This window comes from Gasterosteus aculeatus, chromosome 1 (genome assembly GCF_964276395.1).
Source record: "Gasterosteus aculeatus chromosome 1, fGasAcu3.hap1.1, whole genome shotgun sequence".
In the NCBI taxonomy this organism is placed as follows: Eukaryota; Metazoa; Chordata; class Actinopteri; order Perciformes; family Gasterosteidae; genus Gasterosteus; species Gasterosteus aculeatus.
In genome coordinates this window covers 11279708-11299579 of record NC_135688.1, presented here as the reverse complement: position 1 = coordinate 11299579, position 19872 = coordinate 11279708, and the positions used below count along the sequence as shown (strand labels likewise).

General features: G+C 40.4%; 2 protein-coding genes across 3 annotated transcripts; one reads left to right on the top strand and one right to left on the bottom strand.

The window, feature by feature from the left end:
* Positions 1–431: 431 nt before the first annotated feature.
* Positions 432–3472, top strand: LOC120819883 (succinate receptor 1-like). Its single transcript, XM_040177653.2, has 3 exons — positions 432–695; positions 1284–1394; positions 1818–3472. Exons 2-3 carry the CDS (start codon positions 1392–1394, stop codon positions 2766–2768), a joined length of 954 nt encoding a protein of 317 aa, XP_040033587.2. The 5' UTR covers positions 432–695; positions 1284–1391; the 3' UTR covers positions 2769–3472.
* Positions 3473–5177: 1705 nt separating this feature from the next.
* Positions 5178–13803, bottom strand: aadac (arylacetamide deacetylase). Of its 2 annotated transcripts, XM_078098959.1 has the most exons (6): positions 13319–13594; positions 11458–11686; positions 10902–10971; positions 9731–9902; positions 8014–8446; positions 5178–7920 (listed from the first exon to the last, which is right to left on the bottom strand). In XM_078098959.1, coding segments are annotated over exons 1-6 (1047 nt in total). In that variant the 5' UTR covers positions 13460–13594; the 3' UTR covers positions 5178–7918. The 2 variants fall into 2 exon arrangements, with proteins under 2 accessions (XP_077955085.1, XP_040044704.2); XM_040188770.2 differs by having other exon boundaries at positions 5178–8446; positions 13319–13803.
* Positions 13804–19872: the final 6069 nt, after the last annotated feature.

The following is a 19872-nucleotide window of genomic DNA, read 5'->3' as shown; positions in this document are numbered from 1 at the left end:
GACTTGGCGCTGGCTCTGTTTCAGTGAACTTGAATTTCACCTAATCCTTCTCTTTACTTCTCTTTACTGGGACCTTTAGAGTACAGGTTTATGAAAACAGATGGTCATAACATGGAATAATGGCAATGGCAAATTGTCTTTTTTTAAAGCAATCGTCTTGCATTGTTTTCAAAGAAACTGTTCATTTAAAGATTTCTTTTAAACCATTGAAACAGAACCATGCTGCAATGCACAGCACAGAATGACAGTGACAAGTTGTTGGTTAAAAACTCTGACGGAAACTCTGTGTCTTGGCTCAAGAGGTCTGCCAGCCCTCCCATCTAGAAAGTCATTTATATATAGAGTGTGTGAAAAAATAAGCTGATCTGAAACTAATCTAAAATTAGATATTAATCATCAAGTGTGAAAACAAAAGAGGGGAAAAAAATATGTTTGCGTAGACTGAATTAAATAAGCAAACTTGCAAGCACTTGTGGCCGGAATTGAATTTGCGACATATCCTGTCGCTCTCTTACCAGCATCTTCACTTTATATTTAGAGACGACTCTGCAAGGGGCATTTTGTATCTCAAAACCAGCTGGACAGCTAGCAGAGAGAGAATAGAGTGACCTGATACCTCATTGCCAACATTTTCCCTTTTTTGAAGTGCCGTTTTCTGTTTTTTATTTGGACATATTTTTCACTCTTGGTAAATTGTAAGTACTGTATATCTAAAATAAAGTTAGGAGACATTGATCATTCTCTAAATGATTCTTCCATCCACATAAAGATGACATTTGAAGATAAATAACACTCGCTTATTCAGTATAGGCATCAAAGTATTTCCTCAGTGTATTAAAAATAACTAGGTATTGCGCTCAGTTGCAAGCTTCCATTACTGAGGTGCAGCTGAACTGAAACATGGATGGTTGGCTGATCAGCAATTGACCCATCTGACAGATGAAGACACGGCCGTTGGAGGACAAACACTATGTTACTACTCGTGCCACTAAAAATTTTATTAAGTTTGAAATTACTGTTGAAGCAGTTGATAACAGGTTTAATTTCAAGATCAAATGTTTAACTAATACACGACCATGCATGCATTGTTTATTGGGTATTTCGAAGAGCACATATAACACATCCACTTTAACAAATACACAGACAGAACATGGCTGTGCAGTTATATAGTAACTTATAAAGTCTTCTATGAGCTATTGTTTGGTTGACATCATCTTTCCAAATTTAAAATGCAAATACAACTTAAATTGCTTGTGTGTTTTGTTATCTACGTCATATTAAAGGCATCAGTACCCTGAGAAGCCAGTGTTGACTGTTTCCAGTGTACAGACAGGGGCTGAACCTGCTTTGTACTCCCTACGCACGTTAGCAGCAGCTACTAGAACCACATCATGGTAAGTCTTACACCAACACCACGGTAAAGTTGCATTCCAAAATGTGTTTATGTTAAATCTGTTGTCAAAACATTGTTCATAGGAGTTAGTTCCTATTCTTGCTCGCCTGTTTGATCTGTTTGTTGGATCTTCCCTCCCTTCCCTCATACTTCTCTTCCTCGTCACCTCATTTCTGCCTTATCCTTACCTCATTTTTTATTTTTTATTTCATGTACATTTATGTAAATATTGTATTCTTATTCTTATTTTTATTTTAAAATTGGTCGGCTTTCCGGAAAGGCAAGTACAAGAATTTCAATACACAGGGTGTAAACAGTGTGTAAATGACAATAAAATCTTTGAATCTTCTGTCCTTTCTTGACATGGTGTCTATTTTACCCTTGTTCTGTTCTTTCTCGTCATCCCCTCCCGTCTTCTCGCCAGGTGCTGAATTGTACAGAAATCGTTGACATGCTGGAGAGGTACTACCTGTCGCCATCTTATGGCATCCAGTTCTGCATTGGCTTCCCTGGAAACCTTTTGGTTATACTCGGCTACATATTTTGTTTGCCAAAGTGGCAGAGCTGCAATATTTACCTCTTCAACCTGGCCGTCTCCGACCTTATTTTCCTCTGCACGCTGCCACGCCTCTCATACCTCTATGCAAATGGCCAATCAGAGACCAGTCCCTACGCTTGCGTAATCAACCGCTATATCCTACACGTCAACCTTTACTCGTCCATCCTGTTCATGGTTTGGCTCAGCATGGACCGCTTCCTGCTGGTACGACATCCAACACAGAACCACTGGCTGCTGAGGCCACGGAAGGCCCTGATCGTCACCGCGCTGAGCTGGCTGGCCGTCAATGTGGAGGTCGCTCCGATGATATCACTGATGGTCCACGACCTTCGGAGTAGAAACTGGAGCCGCTGCAAGGACTTTGCCAGCCTTAGAGGAGATGTCGATGCGTTGGGCTACAGCCTGGGGCTAACCATGACCGGTTACCTTCTCCCTCTGCTTGGACTTTGTGGTTTTTCCTACAAAATCGCACATCTGCTACGTAACCAGGAAAGGGCCCTGCAGGGCAGGACGGGGTCGTACAAGCGGCCTCTCAGGGTTGTTGTGACGGCTGCAGTCATGTTCATGGTTATCTACACTCCGTACCATGTACTGAGGAATGTCAGAATAGCATCTCAACGGGCCTGGGCGGGGATGGAGCTGTGCACTGAGAAGTATATAGAGGGCCTGTACATCGTGACCCGACCGTTGGCCTTCTTGCACAGCGTCATCAACCCTGTGTTCTACTTCCTGATGGGAGACAAGTTCAGGGAGATCCTTTTCACTAAGCTGAGAAAGCTGGTCAGGAAGAGACAGCAGCAAAGAGAGTCGAGCTGACTAAATCCAACACAAGGTTCCTACATACAGTATGAGGCGCATGTTGAGATCGTACATCCAAATTAAATAAATGCATTATCTGGATGAAAACGATTGCTTTTTTAAGAGTAGCACTCTGTTTCAGCAAGCATGGCAGTACAGTATGTGCTGTATGCTGGTTTGTATTTGTATCTGTATTTAACAAAAAAGAAGCACTATTGGTTATTGTTAGAAAATGTTTACCGTTGTGAAATCATTGAACAGGACATTTATTAAATGCTTGAAAGCATGAAGCAGAGTTGAAACACATACAAGTCATGATTCAAAGCTACTCAACGCTTTCCTTCTACAGCTTTGAGTTACATAGTCTGAGGTGACAAACATCTGTGTCCTCCTGCTCAGGGGAGGGGGGCTGGATCAGCTCCCCCTGGTCATCCTCCACATCATTGTCATTCAGGATTTATGAAAAATTCACAACACGAGTTCCTTGGTAAAATATCTAGATCCTGCCTCACAAATCATCCTAAACTTCTGTTTATCACAGGAAAACCATGTATCAGTTCCAGAGGTCACAGACCTTCTGTTCACTCAGAAGAGTGAACCTTATTTTAATTTAGTTGTTGTATTTGGACAATTTTTGGTCATTTGTACTCATATTTTGTGCAATTGAATCAGTATTCCACTGTATTATTTTTAAATGCAATAAAGCATTACTCAATTAACAATAGTTGGAAGCTGTTTGTTATTTTTACAATAGACTTTTTCAGGACTTCAAGCAGTCAATATCTCTCCTTTCTGCATAGTTTAAATGGGACATTTTACAACTGAAGCATTGAAAAAGATGTTCTGAATTCAGTACCCTATTACTACTATTGTTTGCTTTAATTGTATATTTGTGTAAGAATCAATGTGTCAGCAGCATAGATGAGTTATTGTACAAGCACAAACCCAAACTTCATTACAACGGAACATCTGTTTTTGTCTTTTAAAATACAAATCTCATCAGAATCAGAGGAATGATAAGCAATCAGTTTTTGTTTTTATTTTATTCCCTCGTCAATTACTCTGGACGAAGAACATCGTTTACTGTTAAAAAAGTTTTTGTGTGTGAAATGTTAAAATGAGCCTGGGCCTTTTTTGACATTTTGTTCCGCGGAAAGATTGTTCTAATTAATTCCATTAGTGTTCTTATATCTGTGTCTTAAGTTTGATTCATGCTGATGTCTAAGCTCTTATGATAAGGCTCCTTTGAATAGAACAGTCAGTGACCCGTGGTGCTTATCAAGGCCCTAAATCCCCATCAAACTTCATATGGCTTTGCTCATATCACAAAATGATCGAGCCCTCATTTTATTTATATCAGCATCTTTCCTGGAATGAGCAAAAGGAACAGGGAAATATTGGGCTGCGTTCTGCGTGACACTTTGAGTTCCATAATAAAAGCCGCAGGATTTATACTGAGAAGTTGATGAGAAAAAGCAGTGGCAAAGTTCCTCTGAGGATATTACACTACCTAAAGCTCTGTATTATATTTTGGAAGATGCATTAGTGTTTGAGGGTGAACCAATGAGGACATTAAAGGACACTTGGTCCTCACACATATTTTTAGGCAGGTTGGCGGGTTTTCAGTTTCCGGTTTCAGAGCATTTACTCTAAGCAGTGATGATGTTATGTTTCAAAATGTACCTCAACAATGAACGAAAAAAAATCAACCTTAACTGTGCCGTCTAATCTTACTTTGTTTGACCTTTGAAAACTACATGACTTTTAAAATCTTAAGCTATAACATTGTTGCACGAAAACCGGAGAAAATCGTGTACACAATGTACGTAGTTGCATTAGCAGCGTGTGCGTGCTTACTCACATTCCTGTATGGGAACAGAGTACTATTTGTGTACTCTCTACACTGTACGTTGGTATAATCCAAGCAAAACCACTACGCATTGTTAAGAGTTTCAAGGAATCCATAATCCATTTCACGTTACGTTACTGCTATTAGCTCTCATGTGCGCACATTTGCACACAAGACCAGTAGAGAAGAATATGAGCAGCGTAGTGCAGCACACAGACAGTCCGCTACAACTGAGGCGTGGGCTGTCTTGTTAGAACTGTGTCGCTGAATGAGGTTGACCTTTTTGAATCATCCTTTTGCAAATAAATGATTTTTCTTTTTTTGAAGTCATGCATCATCCTCTCTGCTATCACGAGAATTGAATTGAATTGTTTTTTTTTCCAGCCCTCCTAGATAAAACAAAATAAAAAAAATAAAAAATAAAAAATAAATCCCTGAAGATTCAGGGATTGACAAGACCTTTCGTTATCTCTCTTTCCTCTGTTCTTCTACACCATGTGCTGCTTTCTTCAGACTACATGGGATTTCTCTTCCAACCCCCCCCCCCCCCCCACACACACACACACGCACAAGCGATCAGCAGTAGATTAAATCAATTTATTGACACAGATGAAATTGAAATTCATAAAAATGATTCATCCAGAGGAATTTTAAATCTTTTGTTCCTAAAACAAAAACACATATTTTCAGTTGAGTGTAGCAGTGCCTCTGCGAATGAGTGTTAACCGACTTAATTCAAGAGTTACATACTCAATAGATACCGTGTACTCTCGGCTGAACAGTGATAACAGTGAATTTCAGGTGTTGTGTGTCGGCTGCGACTCTTTCTGAGCAGTGAAGCTGAAAGAACAGTGATAATTGAAACAACATTCAGTCAGGAGGATTATTTTGTGGTAACCTTTAAATAGCTATCACATGGCCTGAGAAGTCACAGGTTGATTTCACCCACCGGCAGAGAGATAAATGAGATAAAAGCGGGGGGACAAGTGAATGCTTTCAAGCCGCCTCATATGACTGTTGGCAACCACATATCCTCTCAGTGTTGTTGGACCAGAGATTCAAAAAACAAATCAACTGAAGTAAAAACTACACAAACAGAAACAGGCATGAAGTCTTAGTGCCAGATAAATGTTACACATTTAATCATGAAACTGGCACTTGGTCTTACTCTGGCAACTTACTTTAACAAAGCAGCCTTTTTGGGATTGTCTATACACACACTACACAAAGGCATTCATATATTAGGAGCTATAGCAGCATATTTATAATTTATTTAAAGAGCGAGCATCACTACGTAGCAGAATTATTATTCTATCTGGGCCAGTCACAGTTTCTGATGAAATGAGATGAGCAAACAACAGTCCACAGAGTGTTGTTTTTTTTACCCCACGGTTGAAGCTACAGGCGGCAGCCGCAGATAATCCAATAAATATAGCAATAGCTTCACTCAATCAAGTCAACTTTTTGCTTTGCATAGACAGTTTGCTAGATAGCAAGATGTGAGCGATGTAACGGTGAACAAGCAAGCAAACGTTTTCTTCACACACCTACGCTTGTGACAATGGCACTAACTCCGTCCGAGGTTATATACAGATGTCATATTTAAACAAGCAATCCATGTTTTGCTTTTTCATTATATATAGAGATGTATTGTCAATATAACTGCATTACAAATTCTGTCTGTCTGTATGTTAGAGGTGAGTAGAAATAACATTGATGTTTGTTTTAGGTTATAACTGAATGTAATTTAGATTTCATGATGTTTGGATCTTTCAATGACCTCTTTAAATTTTAATTGAAAACCCCCCTGATGCAGAAGGTTGACCTTTACTAAATGTCAAGCTGTTTTATTTTGCTCTGTAATAAAATCATACTAAAACAATGAACACACACCGACAACCCTGTACATCTGGTTACACTAGAATTGGGAGCTCACTGAGGCTTGAGATGTTCTATAAATATTTGAACAAAAACAACTAAATTCATGCTCTAGGATGGTGTTTAGATCTAAATTAAATTAAAATTGAAAACTATATGAGGTTAAAAATGAAATAATACAATCTTCCCTGGTGCTTCATAAACATTCAACCGAAGAGCGTTGAATGACGGGTTTAATTGATAGACATCAATCACTGGTTATTCTACCTGCACTTATGTCATCTTTTTTATTTAGTTGCAGTTCATTATTACGTAATTCATCGTATTGTTCTTCATATCCTTTAATTAAACAGTATAGGTCCCTGAATACTTTGAGAATAGTACAGCAATAACCCTGAGATTGAAGATTTAATTGATTAACATCACATTTTGAAGTGTTCCATATATTGTCCAAAATTGGTTGGTATCCAAAATGTTCTTTTCTGTTCATTTTGTCTTACAAATAAAACCGATGCCGATGCTGACATAACGTTCACTCTTCAATCTAAATATTTGATCAAACCAACAAGCACCTCCCTGTGTACCACATTAGTACAGGTTAGACATTTAAGGGCTTGTTCTTTCCTAATCAAAAAACACTGCTGAATTTAAACATAACACTTACGATGATACATGAACCAATACGCATAAGTTACATTTTTGGAAACACATCAAAACAATCTTAGTTTTCAGTATCAGCTGCACTCAATGTTAACTTTGGCGTAATCATGTTATTCTTGTGTGAAAATCCTTTCCTCCTTTTCCAAGACTTTGGATTCATAAAGCCCCCAAAAAGCTCTAATTTCTATTGTGGCACGCATTGCTAACTGACGGTATTGATAATCACATAATAGTTGTATAGGATCCACGAGAAGGTCTTGTGATGGAAAACAAGTATAAGTAACATCACAAAAGGCCAGTTTGATAAAAAAAAACATATAACTATCCATAACATAAAACCCTTTGTGATATTCTCCCCTCAGCTCACTGAGTAGTACAGTGTTTGCTGGACCATGAACACAATCCTCTTCTACTATAGAGCACAATACTTCTGGTGTGTAATGTTCTATTTACATCACCTTATGTACCGCAAAAATCACTTTCCCTACTGGTATTGAATGTGGTCCATGAGTGGAAAAACAGGAGAAGTTGATTATTTCTCAATATATTTACAGTAAATTGGCATGACCAAAAAGAAGAAGCTGTACACCAGATGGGAAACAACAGTCACTTTAACCAAACACTGGTGCAATGTGTGGAAGTTGGAATGAATATTGATAGTCTGAAGTTTTGGGGGTTTTTTTTACAAGTTTTTCTCCAGCCAATTGATATAGTTTTCTGTCATGCGGCGTGCGATCAGGAAGTCAGTCGGCCACACGGTGAACATCAACCCTCCGTGGAATCCTGTGTCATAGTGTTCATGCGTCACTTCGACGCCGGCGGCACGGAGCCGGGTCACATACATGATCCCGTCATCTCGGAGAACATCATACTCACATGTCAGGACGTAGGCTTTTGGCAGTGAGCGCAAGGCAGAGTCTGGAACCAGCAGAGGCGACGCCCTCGGGTCGGCGAAAGGTCGAGACGGCCCGTCCATCCAAACTCCTGCTCCTCCGGCTCCCTCGGCCACGGCGGGGGCGGTGTAGTTGTATTTCTTGTGATAGGTTTCTGGCAGGAAGGCGCTCCAGTTGACAAACTTCAGCAGGCTGGAAGACTCAGGGTTGTTGTGAGTGTTGGCCATCATGGCTCTGAAAAGAGCCTTGTCGCTGGTGAAGTACTCGCTCCAGAAACGCACCATGAGGGTGCGGGGCAGAATGGGCATATCCTGATTTTGCTGATAGGAAGGCGTGTTAAGATCCAGGGCCTGCAGTACCGGGTAGATGAGAGCTTGGGCCTTCAGCCTGACCTCCTCTCCAGGCTCTTTTTGTAACTGGGAAGAGAGACGGTAAAATATTGGCATCTACATAAGTATTTCTCAATCCAACATTGCATCTACAAGTCATGGTTGTTTACAGGAACCATTGCATCACCCCAAGTAATCTGCATTTGTTTGTCTTGTCACGAGCTGTTGAGAACTAAGAACTAATTTGGGGACATTTACAGCTGGTCTTCAAATGTAAAAGGTAAAACTGAGAAATGTCAGTGGGAAAGTGCCACAATGGAGCAAAATATGATAGAAGGAGAGGAATTGAAACTGCTTTTGTGGAAGACTGGCCATCCACTACCACATTAAAACAGGGTAATCCTCTAGCAGTGTGATGTGCCGGGCTCGGTTGTACCAGAAGCTGCAGGACAGTAAGCACTGTGTCAGACAGCAGTTTTGCTTCCAGCGACTCGGCTTAGAGCTCCTTGGACTGTCCTTAAGGGAAATATGTATCACCCTGACTGGGAGTTGTCAGTGTTTGGTCTTTGAAATGTAACCCTTTCCGTTTGTGCTATGAGTTCATGGAAGGGTTTGCAGTCAGCTCCACCTTCTTGAGCCATCCCCAAAAAACAAGATGGCTATGACCAAAGAACTATTTGTTTTCGTCTACGTGTCTTTTACATTTTGGTTTTCAAAATGTGAGACTGCTTCCCTCCTTTCCAGTAGCAGAGCAAACTCCAGTGCAAATAAAATGATCACAGACGGGCACGAGAAGAAAACTGAGGGACTCGCGCAGAGTCCTTTAAAGTCATTATTGGCTCGGTGGGCTGTTTTCACAGTTGCTAGAGAAACAGATTGCAAGAGATGTAAGAGGGCTGCATTTAATTATAGTGTTTTCAATACAAGTAGTGCTCTCAGCTGAACGGAGTTGTCACTATACTGGTTCATAGACAAAGCGTGGTCTTTTTCCACTGTGTGTGAAACTGTACTACAGCTGCAGGTTAGTTTGAGAGAATTCACAATAACTTAAATCACTTTCCTGAAAGCAAATTCCAGAGAGATTAATGTCAGATTGCTGAACTCCTCACTTGTGTAGTTTTTTTTCTTCATATATACAACACCACCACAGGTTTTCTTATTAGTGAATATGAATCATAGAAATCAGCTCAACATGAAGGTATGTACCTGCTGAATAGTCTAAACAAAGTCATACCTGATCATATGAGGCCCAGCAAAGAGCCCCCATCACAACACTGTACGTTATAAACTGCCTCATTAACATTTCCTCACGCAGCCACTATATATATAATATAGAGCTGCCACGAAAAGAAAAAAACGCAAATTCAGTACCTGCTGCGAGACAGCAGCTGCCAGGTTCCCTCCAGCACTGTCCCCGGACACAGCAACGCGCCCTGGGTCCACAGAGTACTTGGCCAGCACCCCCTTCTGGAGGAAGTGTTTGACCACACGGTACACGTCCTCATACGGGACAGGGAAGTGGTGAGCAGGGGCCAGTCTGTACCTGGGGGTGGGACAGAAAGGTGCAGATTAACGCAGAAGCGTAAATAAACATGAGCTTTGGATGCCATGTGCACAGACAACATGTAGAGCCATGGAATACAAACATTGAGTCACATTTAGGGTGATAACCAGATTATCTGATTAGGCGGGATGGAATATGTTTTTAAATACACAGTGCTGTATGTTGCCATATTCACAAGCAGTTGTTTCCTTATTTCATTTGGCCGTGTTTTGGAGAAGAAATAAGTTCATTGAAATTGGATATAATAATATTTTTTTTATGTTAAGAATTATCTCTTTTTATTCGAAATCCAACTCTCAGTGGTAAGAAACAACTACTGGTAATATAATGTATATGTTTACTATGCTGTAATAATACAATGACTATTTCTCTACAGGAGTGTATCCCCTGTTCAGACGCCTAGCACAGGTGTAAAATTAAATATAATTAAACATTCTCATATGCACCGCACAAAGTATCTACCAACTTTAAGTGTTGCAACAAATAACAAATTACCGACAAGAATTTGGTTGAGGCAGAAAAGGAAAAACCCTTACACGGCAAGTATGATGTGTGAACAATATAGGCCTCATACAGACACGCAAAAAAAAGGAACAATATCATGTGATGACTGCGTGCGGGACTCTCAACCTGATGACTTTTAAAGGTAAAAATGAATATCGAATTAGAGGACAGAAAGAGTTACAGAGTTAGAGTCGGACGGGCCAAAAAAAAAACCATTTGTGTAGCTGAGGCAGAGAGAGGCCGGGCGAGACCCAAATGAAATCCTGTTAGCTTCACTCTACTGCGTCCTCCCTTCCATCTAGCCTGTGACTAACGAGGGAGGACAGGCTCATATGGCTACAGGACACTGTGTGAGGGGGTGAGAGAAAGAGTTTGGGGAACAGTATAAAATATGAATTATACAAATGAAACTGCAATTCCTGCACTATTTTACAGTAGCTGCATATAGCTTGCCATAAAATATGAATCACTTACTCCACAGACAGAACCACTGCATCGAGCTCGGTGACGATTTTTCGGGCCAGGAGATCGTATGGACTCATCCCTGCGTGGACGGAGAACACAGACAAAACCAGTATAGTCATTACACTGCAGTAACAGTGATGAACCTGCCTCCTGGCAAGTTATGCGTCACTGTAATAGTTACAGCCGTCCAACAGCTTGCAACAACAGCATGAGATGTGTCAAACTGCATGCACGTTCGCGTCTTTGCGTTATGGATTAGAGCGGGGAACCACCCTCTGAGGTTCCCACCGCGCCAACAGACGGTGTGTTATTTCCTCTGGAAAGTTGGAAAGCTTTGTGCCTTTTGTACTTTGTTCAAAATGTATGACCAGAATAGCTGTGAGTAGAGTGGTTTTAAAGCTGTAAAGAAATCATTTCAACATCAGAACACGTCTTAAATAAAATAGCAGGATTACCATGTGCTGAACACAGGACTACGTTTCACTCATTCACCCATCCATCCATCTTCCCTCCAGTAATTCATTCTGTGTGACGAAGGAGCAGACAGGCCATCCTATTGACTTACGGGAACTACCCAGACACCATCCTCCCCCGTGCAGGTATATGACAGCTCTCATGAGCTCAGCGTCACCACCTTTCTGCTTTGGCTGGTAGAGCACCACCTCCACTCCGTCAAACGTCTCCTCCGTCACCTCGACGTGCTCATCAGACACGGGCACTACCCTTTCAGCCAGCGTGATGAAGTACATAATCCCCATGTAGTCTTTCAGTCCCAGCAATTCACAGAGGTCTGCCTGGAAGGTGAAGCACAGAGACTGCATTACATGTGAAGACAGACACACCCGGGCCGTTAGTAGCAGTTTGCCTCACCTCGTAATCCAGGCTCATAGCATGTGAAGCACAAAGGGTAGATATGCTAAACTGCATGGCCATATTCAAGAGGAAGAGAGGGAGACTATAGTCATGTAAATGTTGCCCGGTAAAATGTCAAAAGTTCCCTGAAGTTATTTTTTTTTGAAAAGTGGAAACTCTATAATCGTTATAACAGCGTGATTCATACCCCATTACGTCTGATGAGGCAGGCAGGCAGTGGCTGGCACAAGGCTAATCAGCTGATTCTCTGCGGGTGTCAACACAACACACTGAAAAAGGCATTCGAGAAAAGTCTCTCTCTCTCTCTCTCTCTCTCTCTCTCTCTCTCTCTCTCTCTCTCTCTCTCTCTCTTTTTTTTTAGTTTTAGTTCAGGTGAAAACCTAAAAATATTTAATGTGGTTTGTCGACAACATACAATGCTTAATCTAATTACAACATGATATTGAAAATGTAATCAATCATTTGACCTCTGTGGCTCTGACGTCATTAGGGAACAAAAACGTGTCAAAAAACTATGAATTTATATATCCATTTTATTTTCCACTTTTGCTAAATTAAATGTTTTTAACTCATTATTGTCTATCCTAGCATATAACAACCATTATATTCCCGATGATTCACAACAATACTGATTTTGATGCATTGCAGTGCTCCATAATACAGCAGCAATAACCCCTGTGGAAATAGTTTGTGGATGCTCTGTTGGCCGAACATGAGAAAATGACTCTGCACTATTTGGAAGGCAGTGCTGTGGAGATAAAGGCTGCTATTATAACACGCATGATGCCTTTGTGGCCGTGGTATCAAAACCTTCTGATTACGGGCCTCAATGGGGAACATTCTTGTCTTTACCGGTTGCAGTTTCTATAGATTGATGAAACTTTTTTTTTTTGTGGATTTATTATAGAACTCACACACTCAAATGTGTGTCACGTGCAAAAAGAATCCAAATAGAATGAAATACCAGAAACAATGTCCTGTTTAAACAGCTGCGTGCTCCAGCTTCTCTCAGTGTGAAATATTTCATCACACATAATCAAACTACCACAACACCTTTTTAATTGCAGAAATGTGATGCTTTCCAGGGAGCCACATGTGTGTCACAACGAAGCCACCTCAGCTCACGATGGCACAGTAAACCACAGGTGTCCAACCGTCAGACACGGAGTGGAGTTTGCTTATTAGGGTCTATTATTAGAACAGGTGAGCAGGACTATACAACACATGGATTAGCATCTGACATAATCTGCTGTAACAAGCATTATTATGCACATCAGCAAAATACAATACACGTTTAACGTGTCACCTTACTTGCAGAGAACACAAAAGACAACGTTGTGTGTGGTTTGACTAAACGCCTTAATCATGAAATAAGAAATGCGTTTATATTCACCCACCCGGGCTAGATAGAACCTTTCTATTAGGGATGCATCCCCGTAGTAATTATCAGTAGGACCAGTGGACCTAATGCAAAAATATACACTACGAGACTCACAAACTAGAATAGTTTGTTTTATAAAATAGCTACAACAGTTTTATATTGTTTTGCTTACCAGGTGGCTGAGACTTCTGAAGAAAGAGTTGGTCAGCATGAGTTTCCATCTCTCCTCTATCTCCTCGGGAACAGGCTCGTAAATATAATAAGCGGTAAAAGAGCAGAGAGCGACGATTAAAACGATGCTTCCCAACCTCATTTTACAACGCGCGTGACGGCAGGGTGCAAAAAAAAAACACGAACAGGCTGTTCTGCGCGCTCGTCCGTCGCTGTGGTGCGCGGTGCCAGCTTACGCTCGTAGATCCGGACCAGGCTAAATGTGACAGCACGTGTTCGGTGTCATTGCATGGCTATTACCGACGTGCATGTGCTTTTTTTTTTTTTTTTTTTTTCGCTGCTCGTGCGCGTTCCGTCATGCACGTTCGTCCTCGTGGAGCAAGGAAAATTAAAATGAAGTGTTTTTTTTTTTTTGGAGACGGGGCTGGCGTGGCGGGGCGGGGGAGAGGCGCGCGCCCGGTTGCACTCACGAGGCAGAACCGTCCCGCCTTGGCCGCGCGCCGCAGATTCCTCAGGTGCCCTCTTACCGCGTAGTAAAAGCAACTTAATTGTCACGGTTTGGAAAAAGTAATAACTACTCATGCATCCAAACTTTGTTTCACTCCTTCACGTTTCGTCGTAAAATACGCTTTAATCGTTAAACTTAAAGGGGGGCGGGGGTGGGGGTGCTGATTAATGCAGGTGTTGCAGATATGCGGCGCTAATTCTATTTCCGGTGGCCCAGTCAGATGAGATGTCTCGTTCCCTGCCAGGACTCGGTGTCCATGCAATGTGACACTCATGCACGCACCTTTCGACAGGACCCAGCAAGAGGAACTTATTTGGTGCTGAAGGAGTTTGACAAAGACCGTGTGTCCCCCCCCCTCAACAGTATGACTTATGGTTTTCACTACAACATTCATGGAGACGTGACGTTTCTTGACAGGTCCAGACCAGTTACTTTGAGCAGAATTACTTCTCACATGGGTGGATTAGACCAGTATTTACAAACCACATCCTTACCAGAGTTTACACAAAGAAAGCTTCTTTGAAAAAAAATATTTATGACAGGGATTAACTCTGAGGCATAATACAAAACAGTCACTCTTTAGTATTTTCACACTGTCAAAAAGAAACAACAAGTATAACCTTGTTCTGGTAAGCACAGGAGTAGGGAGATCTAAAGTCAACTTCAGGCACTAAGGTTTCTTGATGGAGGATTAATGCAGAGATCATAAAAGGCTTAGTGCTATACTTCACATTCTCTCGTTTTACATTTAGTTTGTTTAGCAGTTGCATCGTCTAAGACACATACACCACATACCGCAACGTGACTTTGCTTAAACCTTGGATCATTTCAAACTTCCTCTCAGTCAAACTGGATTTTGTAATTGTGTTTGGGAGCAGGCGAGTGTCTCCTTCCATCAGCCATCAAACTCCGCTGAGATTCAATCTGCGGGAGCCGGGGTGTGACGGAGGCTCGGTGAAAGCCTGTGAGAGACGGATCACTGCTGAGCAGTAGAATAGTAAATCTCCTCCCTGAATACAAAATTACACTTCAGACACTCGCCGATTCTCACTGGATTTCCCTCCCTTCTTGTTTTTCGCCTCCAACTGCCTCAGCTTCTAAGGAAGACCACCTCAGCTGGTTGGTAAATCTTTCATGGAGCTCTCTCCACCATCCTCCGGGTGGGGAGCGCCGTGTCAGAGGGTGCGTGGGTGAGCATGTTGTCTTCATCTCGGTAGAGCCGTGCTGTGCAGCGAGGCCGCCTGACGCCCTGCTGTGCGTGTGTGTGTGTGCGTGTGTGTGTGTGTGTGTGTGTGTGTGTGTGCGCTTGTGTGTGTGTGTGTGTGTGTGTGGGTAGCTCAAGCAGATGTAGAAATGTCTGATGACTCAAACAAGGAGTTTTGAGTACTGTCTGAATGTGTTATAGAGCGAGCACTTGGCCTTGTTTCATTTAACACATCTACAGAGGCACCTCAAATTCTTATAATTAATGATCCTTAATCCAGACCTCCACCGCCAGTGGGGCGTATGAGTGCAAACCTGTTACATTCGTTTGCTGAGGTAAAGTAGATTGGCTGCACAATCAGAGGCGTTTGAAGGCAATTAGAGCAAGAATTTGTCTTTTTATACAATGATTAAGAAATTGCTAACTTCAGCCATCTGAAATAAACTTGAGTTTAACAATCTTGAGCAGTTGTGCAAACAATCTCATGGGTTTAATTTCCAAATAGATTAGGGATATTCTTTCTCTGGCTCACTTTTCATGAAAAACAGAGTTTTTATGAGTATCCCACTTAGAAAAAAATACTCAAAGCATATCAATTCAAGTCAAGTTAATTTATATAGAAAATATCACAAAACAGCCTTGAGGACCAAACACTTTGGTCAACAACACCCTCTGTCCTTCACTTATAATGAGGACAAACTCTCCCAAAAACCTACAAAACCCTTTTGAGTTATTTCTTCCCAAAAGGCGAATACTGCAATGGCAAACAAACACCTAAATCCTTTATTGGGTTTTTAAACGATACTGTATTAAATTGTTAAAGCCATTTTCAATGTGGATTCATACAATTTCTAGCAATGATAATCCCACAAGAAATATAAACCTTTGTCTATGTGTTATTTTTCCATACCGCTAATGGAATGAGTGTAGTATGAGGCGATATTTGGCATTTCAGCTTTGAGTTCTGAACAGTTATGAAAGTCCAGAAGAAAGACTGAAATACATCATCGTATTACGAAGTGTTGCAAAGTGTTTCAAATCATACTCAACACTGGTGTAATATCAATAAACAGAATATTAATTAATAATATTCTTAAGTGGGAGAAGAATTGACAACACACGGAGGCAAGACCAAACATCTCTCTGACACAAAGTAACATTATATATAAACGTTGCATCAAGTACACATTAAAGTGTCAGTGTAGCAGCACGCACACATTTGTGTGAGTTTGGCAAAACTATCTTGCAAGATTTGCTCAGTTTATGGCGAAAAAACAATGTGTTTTGTGCTTGTTCAAATCCAAGTTCAGCCATAAGAAAGCATTTTCAAATCCTGTTTTAAAAATAGAGGAGCCACTTTTCACAGATTTTACATGTTTATACACGCAGCTATATGAGTGAGGTACAAAGTTAACCATACTTAATGAAAAATACTCTTATGACAGATAAAATACTTTCCCGTTTGTTCCATTAAACTATTGCCAGTTGGTCCAGAGAGGAAACCAAAGCATTATCTGTGCTGAACAAGAAATGCAGAGGAGTCTATTGCACAGAGTCGGGCCAAATTCTCTGAATATCTCGTCCACTGACTTGTGCCAAATCATTAAAACTACGGTGAGACGATGGAATGGAAAATGTTTGGTTTTCCATGTCATGACTGATCTATTCATGTCACATCTGTTTACAGTAATCCTGTTTTGCTAAACTGGATAAACCAACTGGCTTTGGTTTTGTGCTGTAGGCCGGAAGCGGAGCCACAACCCGTCCCTTTGTAATTATGAGCCTGGCAGGCGTCCTTCTGTTGTTTGTCCGTCCTTTTGTCACTGATCCAACCGAAATACTGCGCATGGTGCGTCGCAATGTATTGCTTGTTTTTAAATACTTTAGTTATTCTGTCGTGGTAACTTGTGTGTGTGTGTTAGAGAGAAAGTGATTGACTACTAAATTAACTGAGGAATGAATATATAATATTTAGATACATAATGAATAAAGTAGTAAATCCAATAAACAAAAGGTTACAGCCTGGATCAGCTATAAACGATAGTGATGGAAGTCACAATTTTGAATGGATTGTTAAACAGAAGGTTTATGAAGATTACATAAAGTAATTATGGAATTACCACTAAAATGTTTTTTTTTTTTCATTTCATCTCAATCAGTAACTATGCTGGCCTTACCAAATTGTTTCTTTCTTGGAGACTAAACTCCACCACCAACACTTGCCGTCACGTGTTACTGTATTAGTTGCCCCTCACAGGTATAAATGATAGAAACGTCTTCATCTGCAATCCACCTTTTAGGCAGACGATTTACGTTAATAAAAAAGATGTATAGGCTGCACGTAATGTCAAAGGAAGCAACGATCCAAGCCTTTGCCGTGTGTCACATTAGAAAGTGTTGAATCTTCAAAACACTATCGAAGTAGCATATGAGCTCAAATGTATTTAGGATGCAACCAAGCAACATTCTTCATTCTATTTTATTGTAAACAAATATAGTGGAAAGAATAAAGTCAGCAAAATATTTATTACACAAAAAGCCTCAATATCTGTCCAAAAACTAAAATGAGTGTAGTAAATGAGCCACAGCATTGGAATGCGTGAGTATGGTGTACGTTATGTCTCTTCCTTACAAGAAACACTCAAATAAACTATAGAACTAAAATAAGTAGAATCTAAATGCCAGCCGTATCTTTAAAAATATCACCAGATCCCCAACCCACCAAAACATCCATTTGACAAAACAGGTTTATACAAATTAAACAATTCAAGTAGTGTATTGGTAATGGATATTACTGTATGAAATATTAAATCGCTACAGATAACAGACAAAAGAAATAAACATGTGTTTGGCATTAGAGCTCCAACTTGCCGTTTCCCTCCACCCTTGACTTCAAACTCCCTTAGAAGCCATTGAGGAAAAATATTGTGTGTAAGAGCCTGACCAAGCTTGTACTTTCTGTGCTGTGCACGTGTAAGCAAACTTTAGTTCTCATCACGTTCTTCACCAGATTTACTCAACGTGACTACTAACCCATAGCAGCACTAAATATGTTCAGGTTTATTGTGTCCACACTTTGCGTCATGATCATGGGACTGGGTGTAGGAGAACGCAGTGGATAAGCTCTTTATCAAAAGTTGCCTATGAATTACTTTAGTCATAAGGAATGTTGGCCCCTCACCTCATTCCACATGAATTTGTTCTGTTATCACCTGACACAAGGATGGCAGAAGGCATTCGGGTCTAAGACTTACCTCAAGATGCTAACATGTTGGCGGTGGATATGTGAACCAAATGATTTTGTAGTAACTAAAAAACACATATTTCAATCTCATGTTGGCTCTCGAGAGAATGTCAGGTGCTCACCAGTCTGTAGCCTTATTTCAGTCTACAAGTGGTTAACCGACCAACAACGCATTTGTCTTTTAGATATGGTGAGAACTTTATGCATATTTGTGTGTTATTGTGGCACAATCTCATGTGCATTTTAGTTCACCTTCCTTAAAACAGGAATCCCACACACTGCCCTTTTCGTTTGTACTCGTTTTGTTTATAGACTCCACCAAGTGTCTTTTTAGTCTGAGAATCAAACCATTGTTGTTGAATATCTCTGAATGCAAGTGGGGTCATTGTGTGGGAGTGTGTTCCAAAGGTTTTGCTCTTTCATTTCTCAATTGAAGTTCAAGCAACAAAAATGCTGAATATGTTACAAAAAGGAGCATTTTTTAAATATGTTTAAACGTTATTATTAAACCCCTGGCCCTGCTTGCATGAACAGATCAAAAAAGAACCAAACAATTTAAGACTATAATAATCTTTATTAATTCATCAACAGGGATCCATCCCTGTTTTCAAATACCTGGGCTCTATTACCTACGAGTAGGACTTTTATAATTGTTTGCTTGAATGTGTTTTGTTTTACAAAAATCGATACAGACAGTGAAAAATAGATTTTTTAAAAATAAATATTTGTGGGAAAGAATTTTAACACACTGTCACAATTCACAGGAAAAGGGAGATATTATTAAAACATATATTATAGGCTGCAAACTGTTCTTCTTCAGGAAAATACATCTGCAATGCTACTTACTTTAATGTTTAAGTTGTGTGACGTAAAAAACTTCAGATGAGATTAAATCATTCCACGTGGCGCTGTTGAACTCTACATTCCAGCAGATGGCGCTGTGACCTAAATCACCTGATACAAGAACTCAACGCATTTACTTTATAAAATACTGTATTGCAGTTGTTAATTCTAAATTATTTAATTCAAAATTAAGTTTACAACAATAATCATGCTTTTTCCAGGTGATTTTAGTTTCAAAAATTATCCACTGGGAGCTTAAAATATATATTTTACCGAATGACCCGAAACATATAATCGGTATCAAATAGATTCTCCTTTCACACACTAATTCAGATTCGAGAATCAGACTTCCACGTCTGTAGCTTTGGTTTGAGGTGAGTTGCTTTGCAGACACCTGGAGGTCAAATGTCAAAGGTGTCTCCGTCACCCACAAACACTGTGGCTTATGTATCACTCAGATACACACACAAATGAGAACGCTTTACAGTAAATGTGAGTAGTAGTGGCTAGTTGGATGGGAAATTGGCAAGGCATTTTAATTTAAATCACGCACACATAAAATAGACAAAATAAAGGAAATTGCTCCCAAATGAAAAACAGGGATAGAGGAGGTTTGCAGGATGGATGCGGGGCACAAAGGTTAGTCATACTGTGCCAAGAGGCTTACATTTGACCCTTAATACTTAAGGAATCAGGAATCAGGAAACATGTATTGCCAAAATATGTCAAACATACAAGGAATTTGTCTTGGCGGAT

What these genes read in the sequence shown, in the direction of transcription:
- aadac (XM_040188770.2), bottom strand. Translation starts at nt 13,459, where the DNA reads ATGAGGTTGGGAAGCATCGTTTTAATCGTCGCTCTCTGCTCTTTTACC. An exon ending in TCAGAAGTCTCAGCCACCTG is followed by an intron (nt 11,687 to 13,318) that starts GTAAGCAAAACA and finishes TTCACCTTCCAG; the next exon opens with GCAGACCTCTGTGAATTGCT. An exon ending in GCAGTGGTTCTGTCTGTGGA is followed by an intron (nt 9,903 to 10,901) that starts GTAAGTGATTCA and finishes TCCCACCCCCAG; the next exon opens with GTACAGACTGGCCCCTGCTC.